Source organism: Doryrhamphus excisus, linkage group LG1, assembly GCF_037039965.1.
Source record: "Doryrhamphus excisus strain RoL-2023G ecotype Guam linkage group LG1, RoL_Dexc_Guam_v1.1, whole genome shotgun sequence".
NCBI classification, from domain to species: domain Eukaryota; kingdom Metazoa; phylum Chordata; class Actinopteri; order Syngnathiformes; family Syngnathidae; genus Doryrhamphus; species Doryrhamphus excisus.
In genome coordinates, this window is record NC_136357.1 from 11,743,869 (window position 1) to 11,765,751 (window position 21,883).

At 40.3% G+C, this 21,883-nt stretch overlaps 1 protein-coding gene across 1 annotated transcript; it reads left to right on the top strand.

Moving 5' to 3' along the window:
- Positions 1-4,259: 4,259 nt before the first annotated feature.
- LOC131131494 (transmembrane and coiled-coil domain protein 3-like) lies at positions 4,260-21,546 on the top strand. The gene is made up of 4 exons (XM_058076240.2): positions 4,260-4,543; positions 18,234-19,180; positions 19,324-19,459; positions 19,534-21,546. The coding sequence occupies exons 1-4, from the start codon at positions 4,475-4,477 to the stop codon at positions 19,834-19,836; spliced, it is 1,455 nt and encodes a 484-aa protein (XP_057932223.2). The 5' UTR covers positions 4,260-4,474; the 3' UTR covers positions 19,837-21,546.
- The last annotated feature ends 337 nt before the right edge of the window (positions 21,547-21,883 follow it).

The window sequence follows — 21,883 nt, forward strand, 5'->3', positions numbered from 1 at the left end:
TGACATTTGCATGTGCAGTGTGAGGTTCTTCCTATACTTTTGAGTCATCATACATTTCATTGTTGCGTTTCAGGCTAAACTAACTGCACTGACTTAAAAATGTAAAGGTTTGTGCAAGTCTGTGATGTAATGCGGTGCTTTCATGGATTCAGTGGATTGGACTCAGTGGATTATCTGATTCCAGTTTGAGTGAACGTTGGAGCAAAGAGTCAGGTGCTGTGTTCCCACGGCTGCGAGGGATTTGGGCTTAATTGATTCAAAACTGGAGGATTTGCAAAACAAAGCGACAAAAGCTGCAGCTTTAATAAGCAGGTCTAATATCTCCTATGTAATGATTACACAAGCAACTTCTTTATTTTATGCAGGGAACGTTACAGGAACAAATGTACTGTGAAATACATTTGAGATCAGGATATAGAACTTTATCAATGCCATGGACGTGTGCCCTTGCTGAAATGAAGGTTCAGGTATCAGCAACACAACACACAGTAAAAAGGTATGTACAGTGCATTCGGAAAGTATTCACAGCGCTTCACTTTTTCTACATTTTGTCATGTTACAGCCTCATTCCAAACTGAATTAAATTAATCTCTTACCTCGAAATTCTACACAAAATACTCCATTATGACAATGTGAAAAAAGTTTTTTTTGACATGTTTTGAATTTATTAAAAATAGAAAACCAAAAAATCACATTTACATAAGTATTCACAGCCTTTGCCATGAAGCTCAAAATTGAGCTCAGGTGCATCTTTTTTCCACTGATCATCCTTGAGATCTTTCTACAGCTTAATTGGAGTCCACCTGCAGTAAATTCAGTTGATTGGACATGATTTGGAAATATAATAACTGTCTATATAAGGTCCCACAGTTGACTGTGCATGTCAGAGCACAAACACCAAGCATGAAGTCAAAAGAACTGTCTGTAACCTGCGAGACAGGATTGTCTTGAGGCACAAATCTGGGGAAGGATACAGAAAAATTTCTGCTGCTTTGAAGGTCCCAATGAGCACAGTGGCCTCCATTATTCGTAAATGGAAGACGTTTGGAACCACCAGGACTCTTCCTAGAGCTGGCCAGCCTTCTAAACTGAGCAATCGGGGAAGAAGGGCCTTAGTCAGGGAGGTGACCAAGGCCCCGATGGTCACTCTGTCAGAGCTCCAGCGTTCCTCTGTGGAGAGAGGAGAGCCTTCCAGAAGGACAACCATCTCTGCAGCAATCCACCAATCAGGCCTGTATGGTAGAGTGGCCAGACGAAAGCCACTCCTTAGTAAAAGGAACATGGCAGCCCCTCTGGAATTTGCCAAAAAGCACCTGAATGACTCTGACCATGAGAAACAAAATTCTCTGGTCTGATGAGACAAAGATTGAACTCTTTGGTGTGAATGCCAGGCGCCATGTTTGGAGGAAACCAGGCATTGCTCATCACCAGGCCAATACCATCCCTACAGTGAAGCATGGTGGTGGCAGCATCATGCTGTGGGGATGTTTTTCAGCAGCAGGAACTGGCAGACTAGTCAGGATAGAAGGAAAATGAATGCAGCAATATATAGAGATATCCTGGATGAAAACCTGCTCCAGAGCGCTCTTGACCTCAGTAGACTGGTCATGTACCTTGACCATATAGACAGTAGATATTAGCACACAGCCAAGATCTCAAAAGATTGGCTTCAGAACCACTCTGTGAATGTCCTGGAGTGGCCCAGCCAGAGTCCAGACTTGAATCCGATCGAACATCTCTGGAGAGATCTGAAAATGGCTGTGCACAGACGTCTCCCATCCAACCTGATGGAGCTTGAGACTTATTGCAAAGAAGAATGGGCAAAACTGCCTAAAGATAGGTGTGCTAAACTTGTGGGATCATATTCAAAAAGACTTGAGGCTGTAATTGCTGCCAAAGGTGGATCAACAAAGTATTAAGCAAAGGCTGTGAATACTTATGTAAATGTGATTTTTTTGTTTTCTATTTTTAATAAATTCAAAACATGTCAAAAAAAACTTTTTTCACTTTGTCATAATGGAGTATTTTGTGTAGAATTTTGAGGTAAGAGATTAATTTAATACAGTTTGGAATGAGGCTGTAACATGACAAAATGTAGAAAAAGTGAAGCGCTGTGAATACTTTCCGGATGCACTGTATGTAGGTAATTATATATAATCTTCAGTCTTCCCTCCATAACCCGCTTTTTCCTCCTCCTTCCTCGTACACTCAGAAATGTAATTCATTTCATTTTGTCAACAGGTTCCACGTATTACTTAAAAGCAAAAATGTTTTTCTTAGAATCTCATTCAGACAACATGTTATGTGTGTATAAACACATTAAACACATTAAAGTGATTTACAATGAACATATTTGCATTTTATCAATTAAACAAATGGCCTCGTTTACTTTTTTTTTTAGTGTAGCAAGGCATTATAGAGTTGGATAGCACAGGAAACAAAGACGTTTTTAGGTCTGCAGAGGGTGGCTTGCAGCAGTTTGCCCAGCGATCTTCCCAGTGCATCTTTCACCAGGAAGTCCAATTTTACTTAAATCCAAATGACATTAAAACTCAGTCAAGGAAACACATGAACAGCAGGTGGTCAACAACCACCAAGTAACTTTGCTATACTTATTTAGTTTCATCCACATCACTTGGTGGGTGTTTGATCATTTTGGGGGAATATCAGGATTGGAGATGGCGCCCATCTGCCACACACATGCCGACTTGATGATTTGATGAGTGCTGACCATTAGTAAATGTTTTTTTTCTTTCTTTCCTCTCCCCGGAGCGCCCCCTGGAGAATGCCGCCTTGGGCAATTGCCCATGTGCCCCATAGCCAGACCACCACTGCCTAAACCCGACTCCATCTCTAACCAAAGTTGACTTTGAGGTTCTGCTTTTTAGTGGGGAAAACACCTTTTGATTTGAAGTTTTGATGTTACTACTTATATACAGACTTGATCAAAATTTAAAGACCAGTTGAAAAATTGCTAGACGATGCATTTTGCACATTTGGACCTTTAATGAGGTTTTAAGTGAGATAAAAAAACAAAAACATTTGGGACTAAATAAAATAAACAAAGGTGGCCACAGGTTATAAAAGCCAAAATCCAGATAGCTTCCATTGTTACTAGCATGACAAGGAGATCCCACCTGAGATGGTTTCCATCGGGGGGTCCATCATGATCTGGAGTACTTTTCCATTGAGCTTCAAGTGGTTCCAGACAGTTGATGCTCTTGGTGAAGCCGTCTTCACCTCTTGGAGCAATGTTCCTCCCGGAAAACCAATTTTTGAAGTGTTTAACAAGAACTGTGGAGCTACTCATTACTGAGTCCTACTGAGAAATGTTTTTGTTCTATATTGGAGTTTTTTTTGTAATTTTTTGAGTGACAGTCTTACTTTGATCAGCTGATAAACAGCCTATTTCACTTTGTTGTTTTCAATACATTACTTTTTCAAAGTACTTTTTTGTCACATTCCCCCTTCTTTCTTTTGCATAATGTAGCTCTACTTAAAACCTCATTAAGATCCAAATGTGTAAACGTGTTAACATTTTGATCATGTCTGTATGTATGCTAATTTGCATGTAAACAAGATGATGCCTTCAAAGCTAAGCATGACTTCACTAAAAAAAGATGACGTCATGATGAAACACGCACTGTACATACATTGTTTTGAAAGAGTTAAACCCTCCTACACTAACACACACAAAGGCAGGGTTTGTTTAACACATGCTAGTTGTCTATCGTGGTGGGTGATACTGCAGATTCTGGTATCGATTCGACACTAAATACAGTACCAGTATTGTCGATACGGATGCCGGTTCTTTGAATGATCATTGAATGATTTTTTACATTTTTTGCCTATTGTTTGTTGACCTTTGATATAATGAGAATAAAACATAGGGCAAAGGTGTTATGTGAGGAATCATTTTCTAAATCAACAAATTGAATTGTGAACAATTTAACAAATATACAAACAATACTATAACATAGAGTAACAATATAAACAAAATAATTCAAGCAAAAATTGACGATAGCTAACAATATCATCGGGTATGAGTAAATATGAACGTAGGGGTGGGCAGATTGTTGCAAATATTGATAGTATTGACACCAAGGGTTTTATCAGACTATTGTGATGATATTGATTTTTATTAAGCTTTCGTGTTTGTTTTCATAAATATATGTGTTTAAATCTAAAGTTATTTACTTGATTTTTTTACTTAGTATCGGATCAATGCCAAAATGGTAACTCCCAACATTTGTCACCAAATTGGTATCGACACTATCGACATTTGGCTCGACCGACCCACCCCTAGTATGTAGCAGTGTTTGCTAGTTAGTGTTAGACACAGAAGGAGACAGAAAAGCAAGAGGTGCAAGCAAATGGGAGCAAACATGGACGACATGTGACGACAAACTTGTAAATTGGTGTCCATTTGACGAAAAGGCGCTGTGGGAATTGTTATTACGGTACTACTTGTACTATGCCCAGCGCCACCGTGTCCGTGCGGAGTTTATCCGAAGTGGAGAAACACCTCAGCGGCAGCAGGATGGTGAGTGACTTTTATGTTTTGATCCACAACACAACACACAACTACACTCTACACGTATCAGGTAAGTTATTAGTTAAAAGTCTCCTTTTGTGACATCATTGACGTTACACAAAGTTCAAATTCCAACTAATAATGCAACATCAGGGGAAGTAGAGGAACGTTGTTTGAGGTGTAAAAATTGTGTCACTGAATGAAGGTTTGCTCTTTCTTAATAACAAATTAAAACTACATATGTTTTTAAAGCGTTTATTCCGACCAAGACATACTGTTTAAAATTATTTACTTTGTTTATACATATCTCTTTACGTTTTGAGAGCACAATGCATTGTTTTTGTTTTAGATACGTACATTTTTCTGTTTATACCTCTAAATGTGGTGCTTTAAGTGATAAAAAAATGAGGTTTCTTGAGATTAAAAGTACAAAAAATGTGTTCAGGTGTTCATTTTTAAACAAAAACATACAACATAAACTATTTCATTGTACAGCGACAATATGGTTGGAAATTTGAATGGGATATATAGCATTGGATTTTTTTTTATATAGGACCTTAACATGGTACACATAATAAAGTATACATCAAAATAAATGGAATAATACAATGTACAATGCTTCGCTGTTTATGGATTTTTATAAAGTTTTTATATCTGTGGAAACAAATGATTTTTATTCATTTTTTATTGCATTTTTGTATTTGGTATTGTTGTGGTGCTGCACTGCATCATACCTGGAGTTGTGTCTAAAATTGTTAACCATGTTACTGATTTGGATAGCCAAATATTAAGAATGATGAAGTCAGTACAAATACACCCACAGCTAAATGCAATATTAAGATATGCTAATTTTTGCTTTATGTTATTAATCTTGTGCCCTTTATTCTATGTGTGTATCAATTTTCTTCACGGGATGCCAAATTATCATCATTTACTTTAGAGAAACACACAAATTTCATTCATGCCTGCTTGAAATCTTGAAATTTCTACTTTCAGATATAGATAGATATAGATATGACTATGGAGGCTTTGGTCTAGTTGTTGGTTTCAATAAAGTGATTGCTGCTCGACCAACTCTTCCATCATTCTGTCAATGTCTGGGTAAAAGCTACACAATTATATAGCAACACAAAAACGCAATCTATGAGGAGTTTGGAGCTGTGGCATGGGCAGATGATGCATTTCCCAGCATGTTTTACTGTAATTAAAATGATCACTTTTGACTGTCTTATGCATTTTTAAGGTGTTATTTTGTACTGGGTGTAATAGATAAAGTGTTGCTGTTTTTAGTCACGTCATAAATCAAAATTATTTTTCGTCGGAATCTGGTACCCTTATTAAGAATAGTTGTGAATTTCAGGCTATATACAATATTATTTCAAATCAAAACGCCAGAGTAGATTTTACCGGAGGAGTTGCTTACTTACTCTGATAGCTTTAAGCACTTTCTTTGCCAACTCAGCCTGTTAATGTCATATACAGTGGTGTGAAGAAGTGTTTGATCCCTTCCTGATTTCTTAATATATTTTTTTGTCATACTTAAATGTGTTTGATCATCAAACTCCTTTTGAATATTACTCAATGACAACACAACTGGATGCAGGCTCTGGGGGGTATGAATTAAAACAGACCGTTTTCGTGGGAAGCACAAAATCCAAAGAAATCCAGCTGGAATAGGTGCAGATTCTGGAAGATCTAGAAAACTTTCTCTGCTGATTATCATGTGTAGCTGCTCTGTAGGAGTCCACAATTCAATACAAAAAAATAGCATAATAAAACCTTGTTAAAGTGACGTGAAAATATTATTAGTCACACGCGCCAAAGTCAGCAGTGGAATCTCCCTAACTGTGTGTCTCCAGTCTTAAATGATCACACAACAGGTTGTTAGCAAGGCTTGATCACATTGTGTCATTCACCAAGATTACATTGACGGATGCACTTTTTGCAACTATGGTTATCAGTCTACGTGATGTGTTGACTTGAATCATGAGTCATGATGACTTTATATTCCGTAGGTAGGAGGAAAAAAAAATAAAAGTGAAATTGATTTCCACTTGGCAGAGGGTTGACACACAGGAACACCGACATTTTTGGTGCAAATTTGGACCTGTGGATGCAAAATTATTGTTTGTAAAAAATTTGACATTTTTGGTGCACATTTGGACCTGTAGATGCAAAATTCATTCATTCATTTTCTACCGCTTTTCCTCACGAGGGTCGCAGGGGTGCTGGAGCCTATCCCAGCTGTCTTTGGGCGAGAGGCGGGGTACACCCTGGACTGGTCGCCAGCCAATCACAGGGCGGATGCAAAATTATTGTTTGTGAAAAATGTGACATTTTTGGTGCACATTTGGACCTGAAAATTAAACAAAATTATTGTTTGTAAAAAATTATAGTAAGTGTGTATTTTATTATTTCTATATTTCTGTATGGCTTTGGAAGATATAAAGTGACCTTGTAGGTATATATGTAATAGTTTTGCATCACTGTTTCTGTTTAGTGCCACATGAAAAATCAGTAAAATACAACTTGGCAATGAGAAAAATAAACATTTGTTGATATTTATTTTTAATTTTTTTTTTACATTTATTGTATTGAGATGAAGAGGATTTCTGAGCCACTGTGGACATACAATGCTATGTGTAATCAACCACTCTTAGACTGAATACTAACTCTTCATTTCATGTGAGTACATTGGGGGAGAAAGGCTATTAGCAACTCCAGACATCAGTGAGCTTGTAATCGCCATGCATGCAGGTAACAGGTTACCTCAAAAATAATTGTCATTAATCGAGATCTATCAGTCTGGAAAAGGTTACAGTTTTGGGACTCCAGCAGACCACAGTGAGAGCTATAGTGAGAAATGTAAAAAAAAAAACTTGGAACCTTCAAAAATATTTTTGTCCGCCTCAATCTGCCTGATGCTTGCCTCATACACCCTAACGCTCGAAGAAACATTTCCTGGGAGCCATTACTAACACCGTAAACAGAACAAAGGAAAGCTGGGGGTAGGGCAGGCTGAGAGCATGCCCATAAAAGGAAGTCTGGATCACACTGATGTCACAAAACCCGGTGTTGGAAAAAACTCTATGCACCAAATTGAATAAAAACTTCCAAGTCAAATGCCCCATCCTTCTACAGTTTAGTCATAAAGGGTTAAACTCTATTTGCATATTTTTGCAGACTAATACGGAGTACTTAAAGATTTTAGTGTTTGCGCTTGGCGGAGGTATTAACGAATGAGTTTGCCTCTCTAATGAAGACGGTTTAATGATGGGTTGTTATGTTTTGCCCTCGAGTACACTCAAATGTTCTTTAAAAGCAGTTGGGTTTTAGATTGCCCATCTGCCATCATGATTCCCAGAGGCACCTTTGCTCTGACATGAACCCTAACATGTATTAGATTTTCCCTCATGGTGCACGTTAAGTGAGGGACAGGCAGTGTAACCGGCCAGAACTTGGAAACCTTTGTTGTTAAAGTCTCCTGTTTGCGTTTGGAACCATTGATGTACCTTTACACTCCAACCATTATCTGTTTTTTGATAGATGATCTATGACATTGTTTTGGGCACCAATCAGTTTGTTTTCTGTAAGGCTGTCTTCAACTAAGGCTTTTCATTCTTTTGAATATTAGTAGACCAATATTGCATGAGTTCTGTTCTTTAAAGAACAGAACTCATGGTGATCCCAACCAATAAACAGATCTCATATGTGACTTTTTTTTAAGGTGTGCAACAACAGTACCCTGATTTAATTAGTGATAACAAAAGCAAGATGAACAAGACCACCACACCACATGCCATAGAAAACAACAACTTAGCAAAACTCTCAAAGCAGCAGCCTAATTTCTTGCCCGTTGGGACATAAAGTGGAGTTGGCGTCACAGCCTTACCAGCTTTTGTGATACAATGTCAGTTGTTGTCGTGTGATCTGTAGCTTCTGACACAAATTGCCTTGACTATCTGGAGTCATTTGTAACCATTTCAAAATACGTCCTCAATTAGGAGGATTTTTAGTAGCCATTATGAGCTAATAAGTCCATAACCATACTTTTCACCTTTGGTTTGTGCCACCAGAGCGGGTGATGTTCTTATTGCGTGGGAAGTATAGATGTAGATATATATAGATGAAGTATCTTCTGTTAATTCATAACAAAAACAAAGACATTCCTTGTAATAATGTAAAGCAGCTGTGGACACCCCCTATGTAGTCAGAATGGTACAGCTGTGATCACATGACATTTTAATATCATTTAACGGCAAGATTGATAGTCAAATCTGAATCACTGAATAGTTGACCATTATCAGACACCTCTAGTTTTCTGTCTCTATGCTGTGACTGACCTCCTAATTGAATCCCCATCAGTCCACAGGGACAATGATAGTGGGCTATTGATTGATCTTGTCTATGAGATAATGCTGTCTTTTTGTCCTCCAAAAAGAGAGGTTTTGCAATCACACTGCAGTCCAGCTGTTGAGAGCAGTTGTCGGGCCAATTCTTACTGAAGACATTCGGCTCCCTATTGTTTCTCTTTTCTGGTTCCTGTCTTCCTAGCAGGAGACTGTCAGCCGGAGGGAATACCAATAAGCATGGTGGAGCTTTAGACCCCGCTGTGGTTCTTGTTCTCTGCCTGAACGGCTTGGTTTGTTCCATCTTTGCGACGGTGCCAAGCCTGCAGTTTGGATCCGGTTTATTCAAATAAGTGCAAATGTTGATGCAGGAGAGTTTTAATATGGAAATCATGCTACAACGCAGAAAAATAAAGTGTACTGTATGAACATACATAATGACAAATGTTTTGGGCAGTCATTTAGTTGATATAATTGTTTTTTTCTTGTCACTAGTGGGTTAGCAGACTTTCAAAACATGATATTGCCGTCAGTACATCCTGAAGCCGCACAATATGCATCATGGGAAATGTAGTTTTCAGCCGTAAATTAGCTGCATCACTGTACAAGCCACAGAATTGAAAGTGAGAGAAAGCTTATACACCGGAAAATACAGTACTTTTTGGAAGGCTTCTAGAAAGAAAACCAGGGCCATATCCCGTGTTAAGTGTTGCACCGACTCCCTGACCTTAATGCAGCGTAGCAATTGATTGATGTAATGTATGCAACGCCGACAAGCTCTTCCACTTCCGCTTCTTGGCCTTCCTGTCGATGTGCATGTTGATGTCTTCTGGTTCCTCTAAATGTCGTACAGCAAGTTGAGCAAGAAAGCGTTCCTGCTTATTTTGTTAGCTTCTGCAAATATTGACTCCCCAAATTTTAACACACATTCCGTGCACACTCGACGGCAGGGGGGCTTTCACTTCATTCCCCTTCATGATACTGCATTCATTTAAGCAGTGGACTCATTCATGCCGTTGATCGTTAGTGATCCATGCTGTGAAGATAATCGGCATCCCCAGTGTTTTTTTTTTACAGCTATCTCTGACTTTGCATGCAAGATAGCGGTTTTGAGTCTCATGGTTTGTTTTCACCGTTGAGGCTGATGCAGTTGGACTCTCTCATGTTATTCCCCCCTTGCAGATTGCACTAAATGGGTCACAGTGTTGGCGGACAGACGCTGAGGGCTATGTAGGGCAGTGTGGGGGACTGTTGGGGGCTTGTACAGGGATGAGGGAGGTCCCCCACAGTCCCCTCTGTAAAACCGCCCAGTGGTGGAGATGATGTGTTTGGGTATCTTGAGTATCTTCTGTTTTGTTCTGTGCCAGCCTTGTTTTCATTTCACTAGAGAGAGTTACTCTGCTAGAATATTAACACAGACATGCACATGACTTGTATGAGTAGTTTTGTTTTATTAGTATGTCTTTTTAACTGCTATTATGCCAATTAAAAATGCTTAAGAAGCAGAATTAATCATTGTTCCATTAAACCAATGCAGGAAATTAAATGATCTGTTCTGGAAAGACATTGTCCAAGATTTTGAATTCGTGTTTCTCAAAGTGTTTTCATTCAATAAAAGGTAAAATTGGAAAAAAACTCCATGCAAAATACTTTCAATCCTTTTTGGGGTAGGGCCAAGCATTTAACATTGTTCAATAGTTCAATTTTGCCCAGTAATTCATAGTTCAATTTGTTGTGTGATTTAGAATATGTGACTTCAATGCAATAGTTATTTATTGATGGTCTGTAGTGTTACAGACGGATGGCAGGAGTCGAGTGGAAACCAGCTTTGAGGCAAATTGCCTCACCTAGCATGTTGGTGTGTGGACAGACAGACAGGCAAAATACTTTATTACTCCCTTTGGGATTCCCTCAGGGAAATCGGCCCAGAGTTGCGAACAGGATATGGCAACCACATCGGCTCAATCTCGTGTCGGAAGCTGATATTATCCGATCTTCCAGAATACACAGGTTCGTCCGCCGAGCTGATCCTGAAGATTGGATCAGGACATCCCAAGTAAAAATCTGTCTAAATGACACAACAATGTGTTAAAATATTTTGTATGTCAAGTATAGTGCCAACAGCTGAAGACTCTACAAGGTGCTAAAGAAATATTTTTCACCAATATATATATATATATATATATATATATAAATGTATATATATATATATAAATGTATATTTTGTCATTTCCAGCCTATTAAAAATAATAGAATCACTAAATTTGCTAAGGTGTGAAAAATGTGTGGCTTAATAGTATTTTTTATTTTATTTTATTAAAATCAGCCGCATGTAGGCCACACAGTCAGGAGACCGGGAAGACTTGGATTCAATTCTTTGCTTGGACATCTCTGTGTGGAGTTTTCATGTACTCCCCGTGTGTGCATGGGCTTTCTCCAGGTACTCCAGTTTCCTCCCACAATCCAAAAACATGCTAGGTTAATTGGTGACTCCAAATTGTCCATAGGTATGAATGTGAGTGTGAATGGTTGTTTGTCTATATGTGCCCTATGATTGGCTGGCGACCAGTCCAGGGTGTACCCCGCCTCTCGCCCAAAGACAACTGGGATAGGTTCCAGCATACCCGTGACCCTAGTCAGGATAAGCAGCATAGAAAATGGATGGATTATTAAAATCATGTCAAACTGTGGAAATTGTATGCAAACCCACTTATTTACATCTGCAGTACGGCTGCACTCATTAACTGCTGGCCCAAACACTCTGCTGCTGCTGCTGCTGCTAACTGCCATCTGCTTACTGTCCTCCAGTCTAGTCGCTCAGTTTTCATCCCCTTCTGCCGTCTCCAACCTTCCCCAAAGACCTCTTAATCCTCTGCCCAGTACCCGCCCCTTCATGCCCCCACCCTCCAATCCTTAGCCTCCCCTGGGGAATAATGAGAATGAAAAAAGTAGGGCAGCTAATTGATTTATCAAGGTCTGCCCCAAGCAGAGACCCTCGCATTGAGCTTAAACAATCAATCAGGATGGCTATGAAGTAGCGGTAAGTAACGGTACATGTATTTGTGATAAGAGTTTTTGTGAGGGACAGGAAGCCTAACTGCCTTGCGGTACAGTCACGCGTCTCCCCATGTCTAGCAATAGCCATGAGGAGTGTTCCTTTTTGGGTGAAAGACGCGAACCAACCAAGACTAATAGATAAGCAGTTTGCTATTATTGTTCGGTAGAGATGGAGAACGGGGTTACAAGCTGGAACTACGTAGGCCGCCCTGTCCGCATGGGAATGCATCCACACTGTGCCGGATTACAAAATAGTTGCATCCAGACGGGAGCGGATTACTAAATCAAAACAATGTCATACAAAAGGCACACCTACGTACTGTAAACAGACACACAGAAGAAAGAAAGCCGAAAATAAGAATGCAAGTTTGTCATCCTGCTCTTTCCAAGGCTTTTCTACACTTCTAACAAAGTGGAATTACATGAGCATCATTCTGGACGTATAAGACAAAAAAACCAGGAGAATGTCAACTGCTGTGAGACACGACACTCAAAATATTTACATATTATGTGGGCTTGTCGTCAAAGCTCACTTCTGGTCATGTGACGGCAATGGGTTGCTGATATAATCGTTTTAAAAAGGATTACTTGCCTGTACGGAAACGTGTGGATGAGAAGCTGAAATGATAACATTTTTGCTGTTTTGAACTGAAAATGTTTCAGTGTGGATATCCCCTTCGGCTGCACTTCAGCCAATAGGGGACTTGCATTTACTAAATAGAAAATACACTGTCCAAACTGCTACTGTTGGACAAGAGAAACTAACCGTGATTATGGAGTACTATTACACCTCTACTAAAAAGAAGCTAATATACACTAGAGCAGGGGTCTCAAACTCCATTTACCTGGGGGCCACTGGAGCTAGGGTCTGGGCAAGGCTGGGCCGCATCAGGTTTTCAAAAAAAAACTGCATTTATTAAAAACAGAAAAATATACAAACTTTTTCAGTGCTTTGGTTCCGATTTTCTACAATAAAAGCTCTGATAAAACATTCCACTGTTCTCAAATACCTTAATTTTTTTTTTTCTGCACAAAATAAGATGAAAAATAAAGAAACAAATCAAGAATAAAGAAAATCAATCAGTAATAAATATAATAATAATAATAAAACGGCAAATAATAAAAACTTAAGAAAGCACATATAGTTGGTGGGTAGACAAATTATTTTTTTCAGATTAAAATTAACAAAGCATTATTAGAGCCCTGTAGACATGACGAAACACGACTATAGTCACATTTATACTTTTTGATTTACAACATATTGCGCAACTGTCTTGAGACACATGCTAACTCGCAAACTAGAGAGCTAGCGACCTAAACGGTAGCCTTCAAGTTATTTCCTTTAAACTTAAATAGCCAAAAACTTACCACTTCCACACGGATAGGGAGGATAACTATTAACAGTTATTTAACCTTTAACATGAACATTAATCAAACGTAATAATTTTTTCTGGGTACATGATACCATACGGCATCCGTATCAAACTTGCGCGGGCCACACTAACATTAAACTTTCATAGCAAGGCGGGGGCCTCCAACTAGTGTCCTGCGGGCCACATTTGGCCCGCGGGCCGCGTGTTTGAGACCCCTGCACTAGAGAATCACTTACACCACATCTGGATTGTGTTATGTGTGCTGCTCATATGTTGTTTTTCCTACAAATCCTCCCAAAGAGATGTCAGACCCCCATATTCACTAGTTCAGGTTGCATCACTATACATATATACATTATACGTATATACGTACATTTTCCTCAAGCCTCTCCCACACATGCTCTCAACCTTGAGACCCTCACAGAGAAACACCATTTGATGCCACTTCACGGTTTGATTTCTTTTCATGCCCATCCTTTCGTATCCGTGTTATAAAACGCTCACAGCAATGAGTTTACACACCGCAGTTCCTCTCCAGAGCAATATGGAGCTCTTCAGAAGTGAGAGCCTGAGGAGACCCTGTAGTTCTACTGCAGTACAAATAACATGTTGTCCAATCTCCACGACAACCCACATATCTTTACTGTCCAAAAAAAGTGGTACAGTAAAGATTTTGCCAACCTGTAGTGATTTGGTTCTCTCTTAACTATTGTAAACTGTGTTTGGCACCCTAATGCAAGGGTTTGAAAAAAGCGGTACAATGCTGATCAGTTCTTTTGGTAACCTTCACAACTCTTCAGAAACAATACTACTGTGTTTAGTACCCAGCAGAATCAGCCAAAAGTCATATGGTACAGATTTTTTAAAACCCTATGACACAATTTCTTTGTTACCCCTCAGGTGTTGGTTTCCATACCCTTAAAGCAGCGTGCTACAGTATTTAGTTCCCTTTTAAAGTGGAAAAATACCAATCAGTACATTTAGTACTTTTAACAACCCTGTATGTACTGGACCCCAGTAAAAGTGGTCAAACGTAGAAGTGGCACAAAAATCTGTGAATTTGGTACCCTTCAAACCTTTTATTTACCACTGTACTGTTGTTTACTACTCCAGTGTCAGTGTACCAAAATCAGTGAATCAGTACAAATCAGTGAATTACAGTGTACCTTGTACTCATATATTTGGTGCTCTGTTGAAGTATTCCAAAGGGGCTATGGTACCTGCTAGAACCCAAAGAGATATTGTTGTACACGTATTGACTTGTGCCAAAAAGCCAGTCAGTAAATTTGGTTCTCCTCACAACAGTTTAGGTACCACACTAATGCATTTGGTACCCTATTGAAGGGTGCCAAAAATTGGTATGGTACAAATGACTTAATTTGAAATGACTTTAAAACAAAATGAAACAAATGACTTTAAAACAAAAGCATTATGTTATCAACTCTTGTGCAGTACACCTATTTAAAGGAAGAGTGCCAAAAAACAGTACAGTCTTGATCAAGAATGTGTAATTAGGTTGTGTATTTCTGATTTCGGTACCTCCAAAAACTTGTATAAAATTGTAAACTTAAGATGAGATGAGCAGGCTTTGACAGAGAAGGGAGACATGAACTCTCATGTGAGATGTGACCAAACCGGTTTGAACTTTAAATGGCTGAACCTGATTTTCTGGACCAGTGCTGGTCTGTGCAGGCTGGAAGGAAGCGGCTGCTGATTGGCCAATGTGGTGCTTTGTCTGCATGACATCACTGCTCTTGTGAGAGCTTAGCTGTTGGTCAGAGGTGGAATATGACAAAGTGGGCCTTTTGTCTCCCTGCTAAGCAGGAGAAAGAGCTGAGTGTTCTAGAAGGAGAGGTGGGGCTGTGGGATGGAGATAGAGGCTGAAATCCCTGAGGCATGCTTGAAGAAAGTCTCAGTAACAAAAGTATGCAGTGGATCAGCTAGTAGATATGCATATTTGTGTGAAAGGAAGGCCAGGAGGACAACGTAAGAGAACGGGCGTTTAAGGCCAAACATCACACCACAACAAGTTTGGCCAGTTGTTGTGAAAGTGTGAGGATGTTGTCAACTAAACACAGGAAGTTATAATTGGATCGCCAAACTTCATAACAATTGTCCCCTTTTGCTTGTACTTACAATGACTTTTACCTTTGTGTAAATGTAATCTGTTATGTTCATTCATGGATACCAGGCATATTTAACTGGTGGTCTATGGGCCAAATCCACCCCATTAACTCATTGACTGCCAAACAAATCTGTGGACGTCTTTTCAAAAAGTAACATTGACTTCCAAAGATGTCTATAAATCTATTTTGCTTTGTATTGAGTTGTGGACTCCTATGAGCAGTTATACACAATAAATTGCTCAGAAAACTTGCTTAAACCAGAGGTCTCAAACACGCGGCCCGCGGGCCAAATGTGGCCCGCAGGACACTAGTTTGAGGCCCCCGCCTTGATATGAAAGTTTAATGTTAGAGCCGCCCGCGCAAGTTTGATATGGATGCTGTATGGTATCATATACCCAGAAAAATTATAACGTTTGATTAATGTTCATGTTAAAGGTTAAATAACTGTTAATAGTTATCCTCCCTATCCGTGTGGAAGTGGTAAGTTTTTGGCTATTTAAGTTTAAAGGAAATAATTTGAAGGCTACCGTTTAGGTCGCTAGCTCTCTAGTTTGCGAGTTAGCATGTGTCTCAAGACCCTGCAGTTGCGCAATATGTTGTAAATAAAAGAGTATAAATGTGACTATAGTTGTGTTTTGTCATGTCTACAGGGCTCTAATAATGCTTTGTTCATTTTAATCTGAAAAAATAATTTGTCTACCCACCAACTATATGTGGTTTCTTAAGTTTTTATTATTTGCTGTTTTATTGTTATTATTATATTTATTTATTTATTACTGATTGATTGATTTTCTTTATTCTTGATTTGTTTATTTATTTTTCATCTTATTTTGTGTAGAAAAATAAAAAGTAAGATATTTGAGAACAGTGGAATGTTTTATCAGAGCTTTTCTTGTAGAAAATCGAAACCAAAGCAAAGTTTATTCATTTTTGTGTTTTTAATAAATGCGGGGATTTTTTTGGGGGGGGGGGCCTGATGCGGCCCAGCCTCACCCAGACCCTAGCTCCAGTGGCCCCCAAGTAAATTGAGTTTGAGACTCCTGTTCTAGACCTTCCAGAATCTGCACCTATTCCAGATAAAGTGAAAAAAAGTGCAGTTCCCCTTTAAGTACCAGAGAGTGGTTGGCAAAACAGCACAATTGTTGAAGATTATGACAGCTTTGTGTAAGGCTTTCTGTTGTACAACATTTCTCTATCAGATTAGACCGACATATTTGTTACACTGGTAAGCGTCCATGAGAGGTCTGTTACCGTGCCCTCAAGTGGCACTCATGCTTGGACAGATGCATACATGACCCGTCATTAAATTCTCTCTGCTTCCTGTTTTACTTCATTCCATTCTCAGCCAGACTTGCTTACTGGGCTTAAATATATCTGCTTTCACTTCCTCCATCCCTTTGTCCTGGTCAACTACATTAACACATACGGGTTTACCGTCAAGCAGGACGTTGTCTGGCAAAGGGATTTCACAAGCAGTGTTAACATGATGGCTGACCTACATAAGATGTGTACGCTCTATTTGGTTCACACAAATTAATAATCATCGTTATCTGAAATGTTGTCATCACTGTAGAGTATTGTAAGCATACGGGATTTGATGCCGACCTTGACAGATGTGTTCAGTAAGAACAGTCTTAGTCACCCTCAGGAAGTAAAGATGAGGTCATGATGAGAAAATACTTTTTAGGTTATTACCGATTACTGATTGTATATGCTAAAACACACACACAGTTGTGAGGAAAATGTCCAAAAGCTTTGAAGCTAACATGTTGTTGTTGTTGTGAAATACAACTTTATCAACTCAAATAGTCATGCTGCATGGACATGAATGAGAATCTCTATATACAAGTGTCACTGCAATCGAGCTTGTCACTTTTATCTGATTGAATACGGTGAAGATAAGGACTTAACGTTGACAATGCAAGACAAACTAGACAGAAATTAGACAAAAATAGTTCATTAAGTGCCGTCTTTGTGTTTCAAGTAGTTATTTTTGCAATCTGTGAAATCTGACCAGTAGAGCCACCAGAGTTGCAACAAATATGGATAGTATTGATATTAAAGGTAGTATCAGTATCAGATCGATACTGGCATTTATTTTCACAAATATCTTTGCTTTATACTTGTGTCTTTCATATTGTTAGATATTAATATTGTTATAGTTATATGTTCTTATATTGTTTACACACTCGGGGGAACAGGAGCGCTTGAATGAGAACCAATAGAGGTTTTTGCTTTTGTTGTTTTTCCTCACCTCATTTTATGTAATCAAAGTTGAAATTGTTATAATTTTGGTGTATAAATATATAATACAGCTCTGTGTGGGGTTTGAACGTTCTCCCCGTGCATGGGTTTTCTACAGGTACTCCGGTTTCCTCCCACATTCCAAAAACATGCTAGGTTAATTGGCGACTCCAAATTGTCCATAGGTATGAATGTGAGTGTGAATGGTTGTTTGTCTATATGTGCCCTGTGATTGGCTGGCAACCAGTCCAGGGTGTACCCCAGCTGGGATAGGCTCCAGCACCCCCGCGACCCTCAGGAGGATAAGCGGTAGAAAATAAATGAAGGAATGAATGAAATATATAATAAAAAAACATTCACATAAAATAACTATAAAATCAATCCATCCATCCATTTTCTATACCGCTTATCCTCACTAGGGTTGCAGGTAGCATGCTGGAGCCTATCCCAGCTGTCTTTGGGCGAGAGGCGGGGTACACCCTGGACTGGTCGTAACTATAAAATATTCTTATATTCTTGACACTACGTAATGTTTGTCCCTCCCTTGCAGGACCGGAGTTCTGATGGCAGTTTTCTGAGCCTTCCTGCCTCCATGCGTCGAGGATCTTCTGAGAACAATCTGGATCTGGACCTGAGCGATGGTGCTACTTCCCCTTCTCTGGGCTCAGAGTTCTTCCGGAGCCGCTCCTCTGTAGACAACCTCCAGCAGAAGATCCTGAAAGTGACAGAGCAGCTGAAGATCGAGCAGACGGCACGGGACGAAAACGTGGCCGAGTACCTGAAGTTGGTGAACAGCGCCGACAAGCTACAGGTGGGCCGCATCAAACAGGTCTTTGAGAAGAAGAACCAGAAGTCGGCGCAGAATATCGCCCAAATGCAGAAGAAGCTGGAGCAGTATCACCGCAAGATGAAGGACAGCGAGCTGCACCTGTCACCTCACCCGTCCAGCGGCAAGCACAGCACCATACCCAGGGAGTCCCGCAGGGAACTGCTGAGGGATATGACAGGCAGCGGGAGACACCCTACCATGGACAAGATCAAGACCATCGGGCCCGGCGTTTCTCTCTCACCTCCTTTCTTCTTCAGCAAACCCAGAGAGTTTGCCAACCTCATCAGGAACAAGTTTGGCAGCGCTGACAACATTGCCCACCTCAAGACCTCCATGGACGCTTCCACGCCGCTGCCTGCTGAGACAGCAGGAAAGTCCCTAAGTAACAGCACCTCCTTGGTTGGAAAGCCCAAGTACCCCAGTGACGACGAGTGTTCCTCTGGGAGCGCCTCCAACTCAGCAGACAGTAATGGGCTCTCGGCGGGGATGCGGGGTCAGAGCCAGCAGGCGGGGGGCGAGACCCACAGCAGACTGATGATGAGCCTGGAGGAGGTCAGGGAGATAAAAGAAGCCCAGAACCAATTGGAGGAGGACATGGAGGAGGTTAAAACCCAGTTCAAGAGGGAGTTTGGAGTCATCAACCAAGCACTGCAGGAGGAGCGATACAGGTCAGTGTTGTGTCTATATCAAAGTGGAGCAAGTCAAAAGTGAGGGAGAAGCTTTTTTCTTCAGGAACACATGTTTCTCTTAGAACATCATTAAAAAGTCCACTGTCTATCATCTGCTCATAAAAAATATGTATGTGTCTCAGGTATGAGCGTTTAGAGGACCAACTAAATGACCTGACTGAACTTCACCAACATGAGATGGCTGACCTGAAGCAAGAGCTGGCCAGTATTGAGGAAAGAGTGGCCTACCAGGCCCAGGAGAGAGCCCGTGACATTCAGGTAGACCCCGATGTCGTTGGCTTGTGAAGAGCTCCTTTAAACATGCTCCAAAATCTGCCCTCCATGTTTCCCAGGAAGCTTTAGAGTCATGTCAGACACGAGTGTCCAAGCTGGAGCTTCAGCAGCAGCAGCAGCAGACCGTGCAGCTGGAGAGCGGTGATGCCAGAGTCCTGCTGGGGCGGAGCATCAACATCATGCTGGCCATCATCACCGTCATTCTCGTGTGCGTGTCCACCGCTGCTAAATTCGCCGCTCCGCTAATGAGGAGCCGCCACCACGTGGTCGCCACCTTCCTGGGGGTCTTCTTCTTAACCGTGTTCTGGAGGAACTGGGAGCGTTTACAGTACGCCATAGACAGGGTGCTGGTGCCTGCGTGAAAGACGTCGTCATGGATTCTGTAAAGGGATTGGTTGTACAATTGTCTTACATCCCTCTTCATCTCTGCTTTATTAATTGAACTGAAAAGTTGATTTTACTTTCCTGTCTTTATAACATTTTATTTAAACTCCCAATTATTGCTACGGAAACGAGGAAAGACTGGATTTAACCAGCTCAAGAAGGTACCCTCGCCCCTCACCCACTGAAGAAAAACTAACAAAGTCTTAATTTCACAGACAAAGTTTCAAATGAAAGATAAATATATCAATAATAACATGACTTTGCCAGCAACTAAGTTTTAGAGCACCTACATTTTTCCAGTTCAATGAATAACTTTAATTGGTTCTAAATTGGAGTTAAGTGGTGCAATGCCAGAGGCTAAAATAAAGGTCAATTGAAATACAATGTATATTTCCAAATGAGGCGGCATGGCGGACGAGTGGTTAGTGCGCAGACCTCACAGCTAGGAGACCAGGGTTCAATTCCACCCTTCTGGCATCTCTGTGTGGAGTTTGCATGTTCTCCCCGTGCTTGCGTGGGTTTTCTCCGGGTAAGGGGTTTTCTCCGGTTTCCTCCCACATTCCAAAAACATGCTAGGTTAATTGGCGACTCCAAATTGTCCATCGGTATGAATGTGAGTGTGAATGGTTGTTTGTCTATATGTGCCCTGTGATTGGCTGGCGACCAGTCCAGGGTGTACCCCGCCTCCCGCCCAAAGACAGCTGGGATAGGCTCCAGCACCCCCCGCGACCCTCGTGAGGAAAAAGCGGTAGAAAATGAATGAATTAATTTCCAAATTATACAAAAAGGACTTTTTCAGGGACACAAAATGGGTCAACAATTTAAGAAATAGAGGTTGATCAAGCCTTGAGTGTTGGTGCTACTAATACCTACGGTTGTTCCACGTATCCTGGAGTACTTATATTTCTTCCCCTATTTGCATAAAAGGAACACACTGTACACTCAATAGTAATGTGCTGCAGTAATAAGGTGTTGCTACAGAAATAGCAAAAAAGGCAATAAACAGGAAGACAGAAAATGTGGGGTTTTTTTCCCGCAGAGAAATTGGGGTGTTGTAAAACTTTGGACTAGTGTGTTTAAAACGCTTAAAACTGGAAGAAACAGATCACTTGTGTGTTTATATTTGAAGTTGACTATTTTACATACATACACGACACTTGATGATGGTACACATGCACAATTGAATGCCACAAAGACGTGTCGGCTAAAACCCATTTTAAAGACTTGAAATGAGAAGAAACAACAAGCTTAGTTGTGTACAATATTGCACTATGAAGTTCATTATTTTCGATTCACTCACAGGCCACTTTACTAAGTACCTGCACAATCAATTGGCATCCAATACAATGGCGATATTATAAAATACTGCCTTTATGAAGATAGGCTTCTCATCATTCTGATTATTGATATGAAATAGATGCAAGAGTGGATTTGAGTATCTGAAGGACTAAAATACACAGTCTTTTATTTCGCCTAAAATCACATCCTCCTTGGGCTTTAACCTTCAGAGGCCGCCACATCTGTCCGCATCTGTCTCACACCAACTACCCTCATGTCTCACTACCATTCACTACATCCATAAACCTCCTCTTTGGTCTTCCTCTACACCTCCTACCTGGCAGCACGAAACGCAGCATCCTTCTACCAATATATTCACTATCTCTCCTCCGGACATGTCCGAACCATCTCAGTCTTATCTCCAAGGCCTCTAACATGTAATGTCCCTCTGATGTACTCGTTCCTGATCCTATCCATCCTGGTCACTCCCATTGAGAACCTCAACATCCTCATCTCTGCTACCTCCAGTTTTGCTTCCTGTCTCTTGTCGTTGTTTCTAAAATCACAACAACAATTAAGGAATTAATGAGAAATAATATAAAGGAAATGAAAAATAACAGGAAGTCACCAACAAGTCTGCCAAACTAACCTTAAGACTTGAAACAGGAAGAAATGGAGAGCTCAAATGTGTTTTTATGTTTGAATTTCACTGTTTTATATATACTCACACAGTACTTCACTAGGTAC

Bases quoted from the DNA above. Each gene is read 5' to 3' on its own strand.
- LOC131131494 (XM_058076240.2), top strand. From the start codon at position 4,475: ATGCCCAGCGCCACCGTGTCCGTGCGGAGTTTATCCGAAGTGGAGAAA. The intron at 4,544-18,233 runs GTGAGTGACTTT...CCTCCCTTGCAG, and splicing joins ACCTCAGCGGCAGCAGGATG to GACCGGAGTTCTGATGGCAG. The intron at 19,460-19,533 runs GTAGACCCCGAT...CATGTTTCCCAG, and splicing joins AGAGAGCCCGTGACATTCAG to GAAGCTTTAGAGTCATGTCA.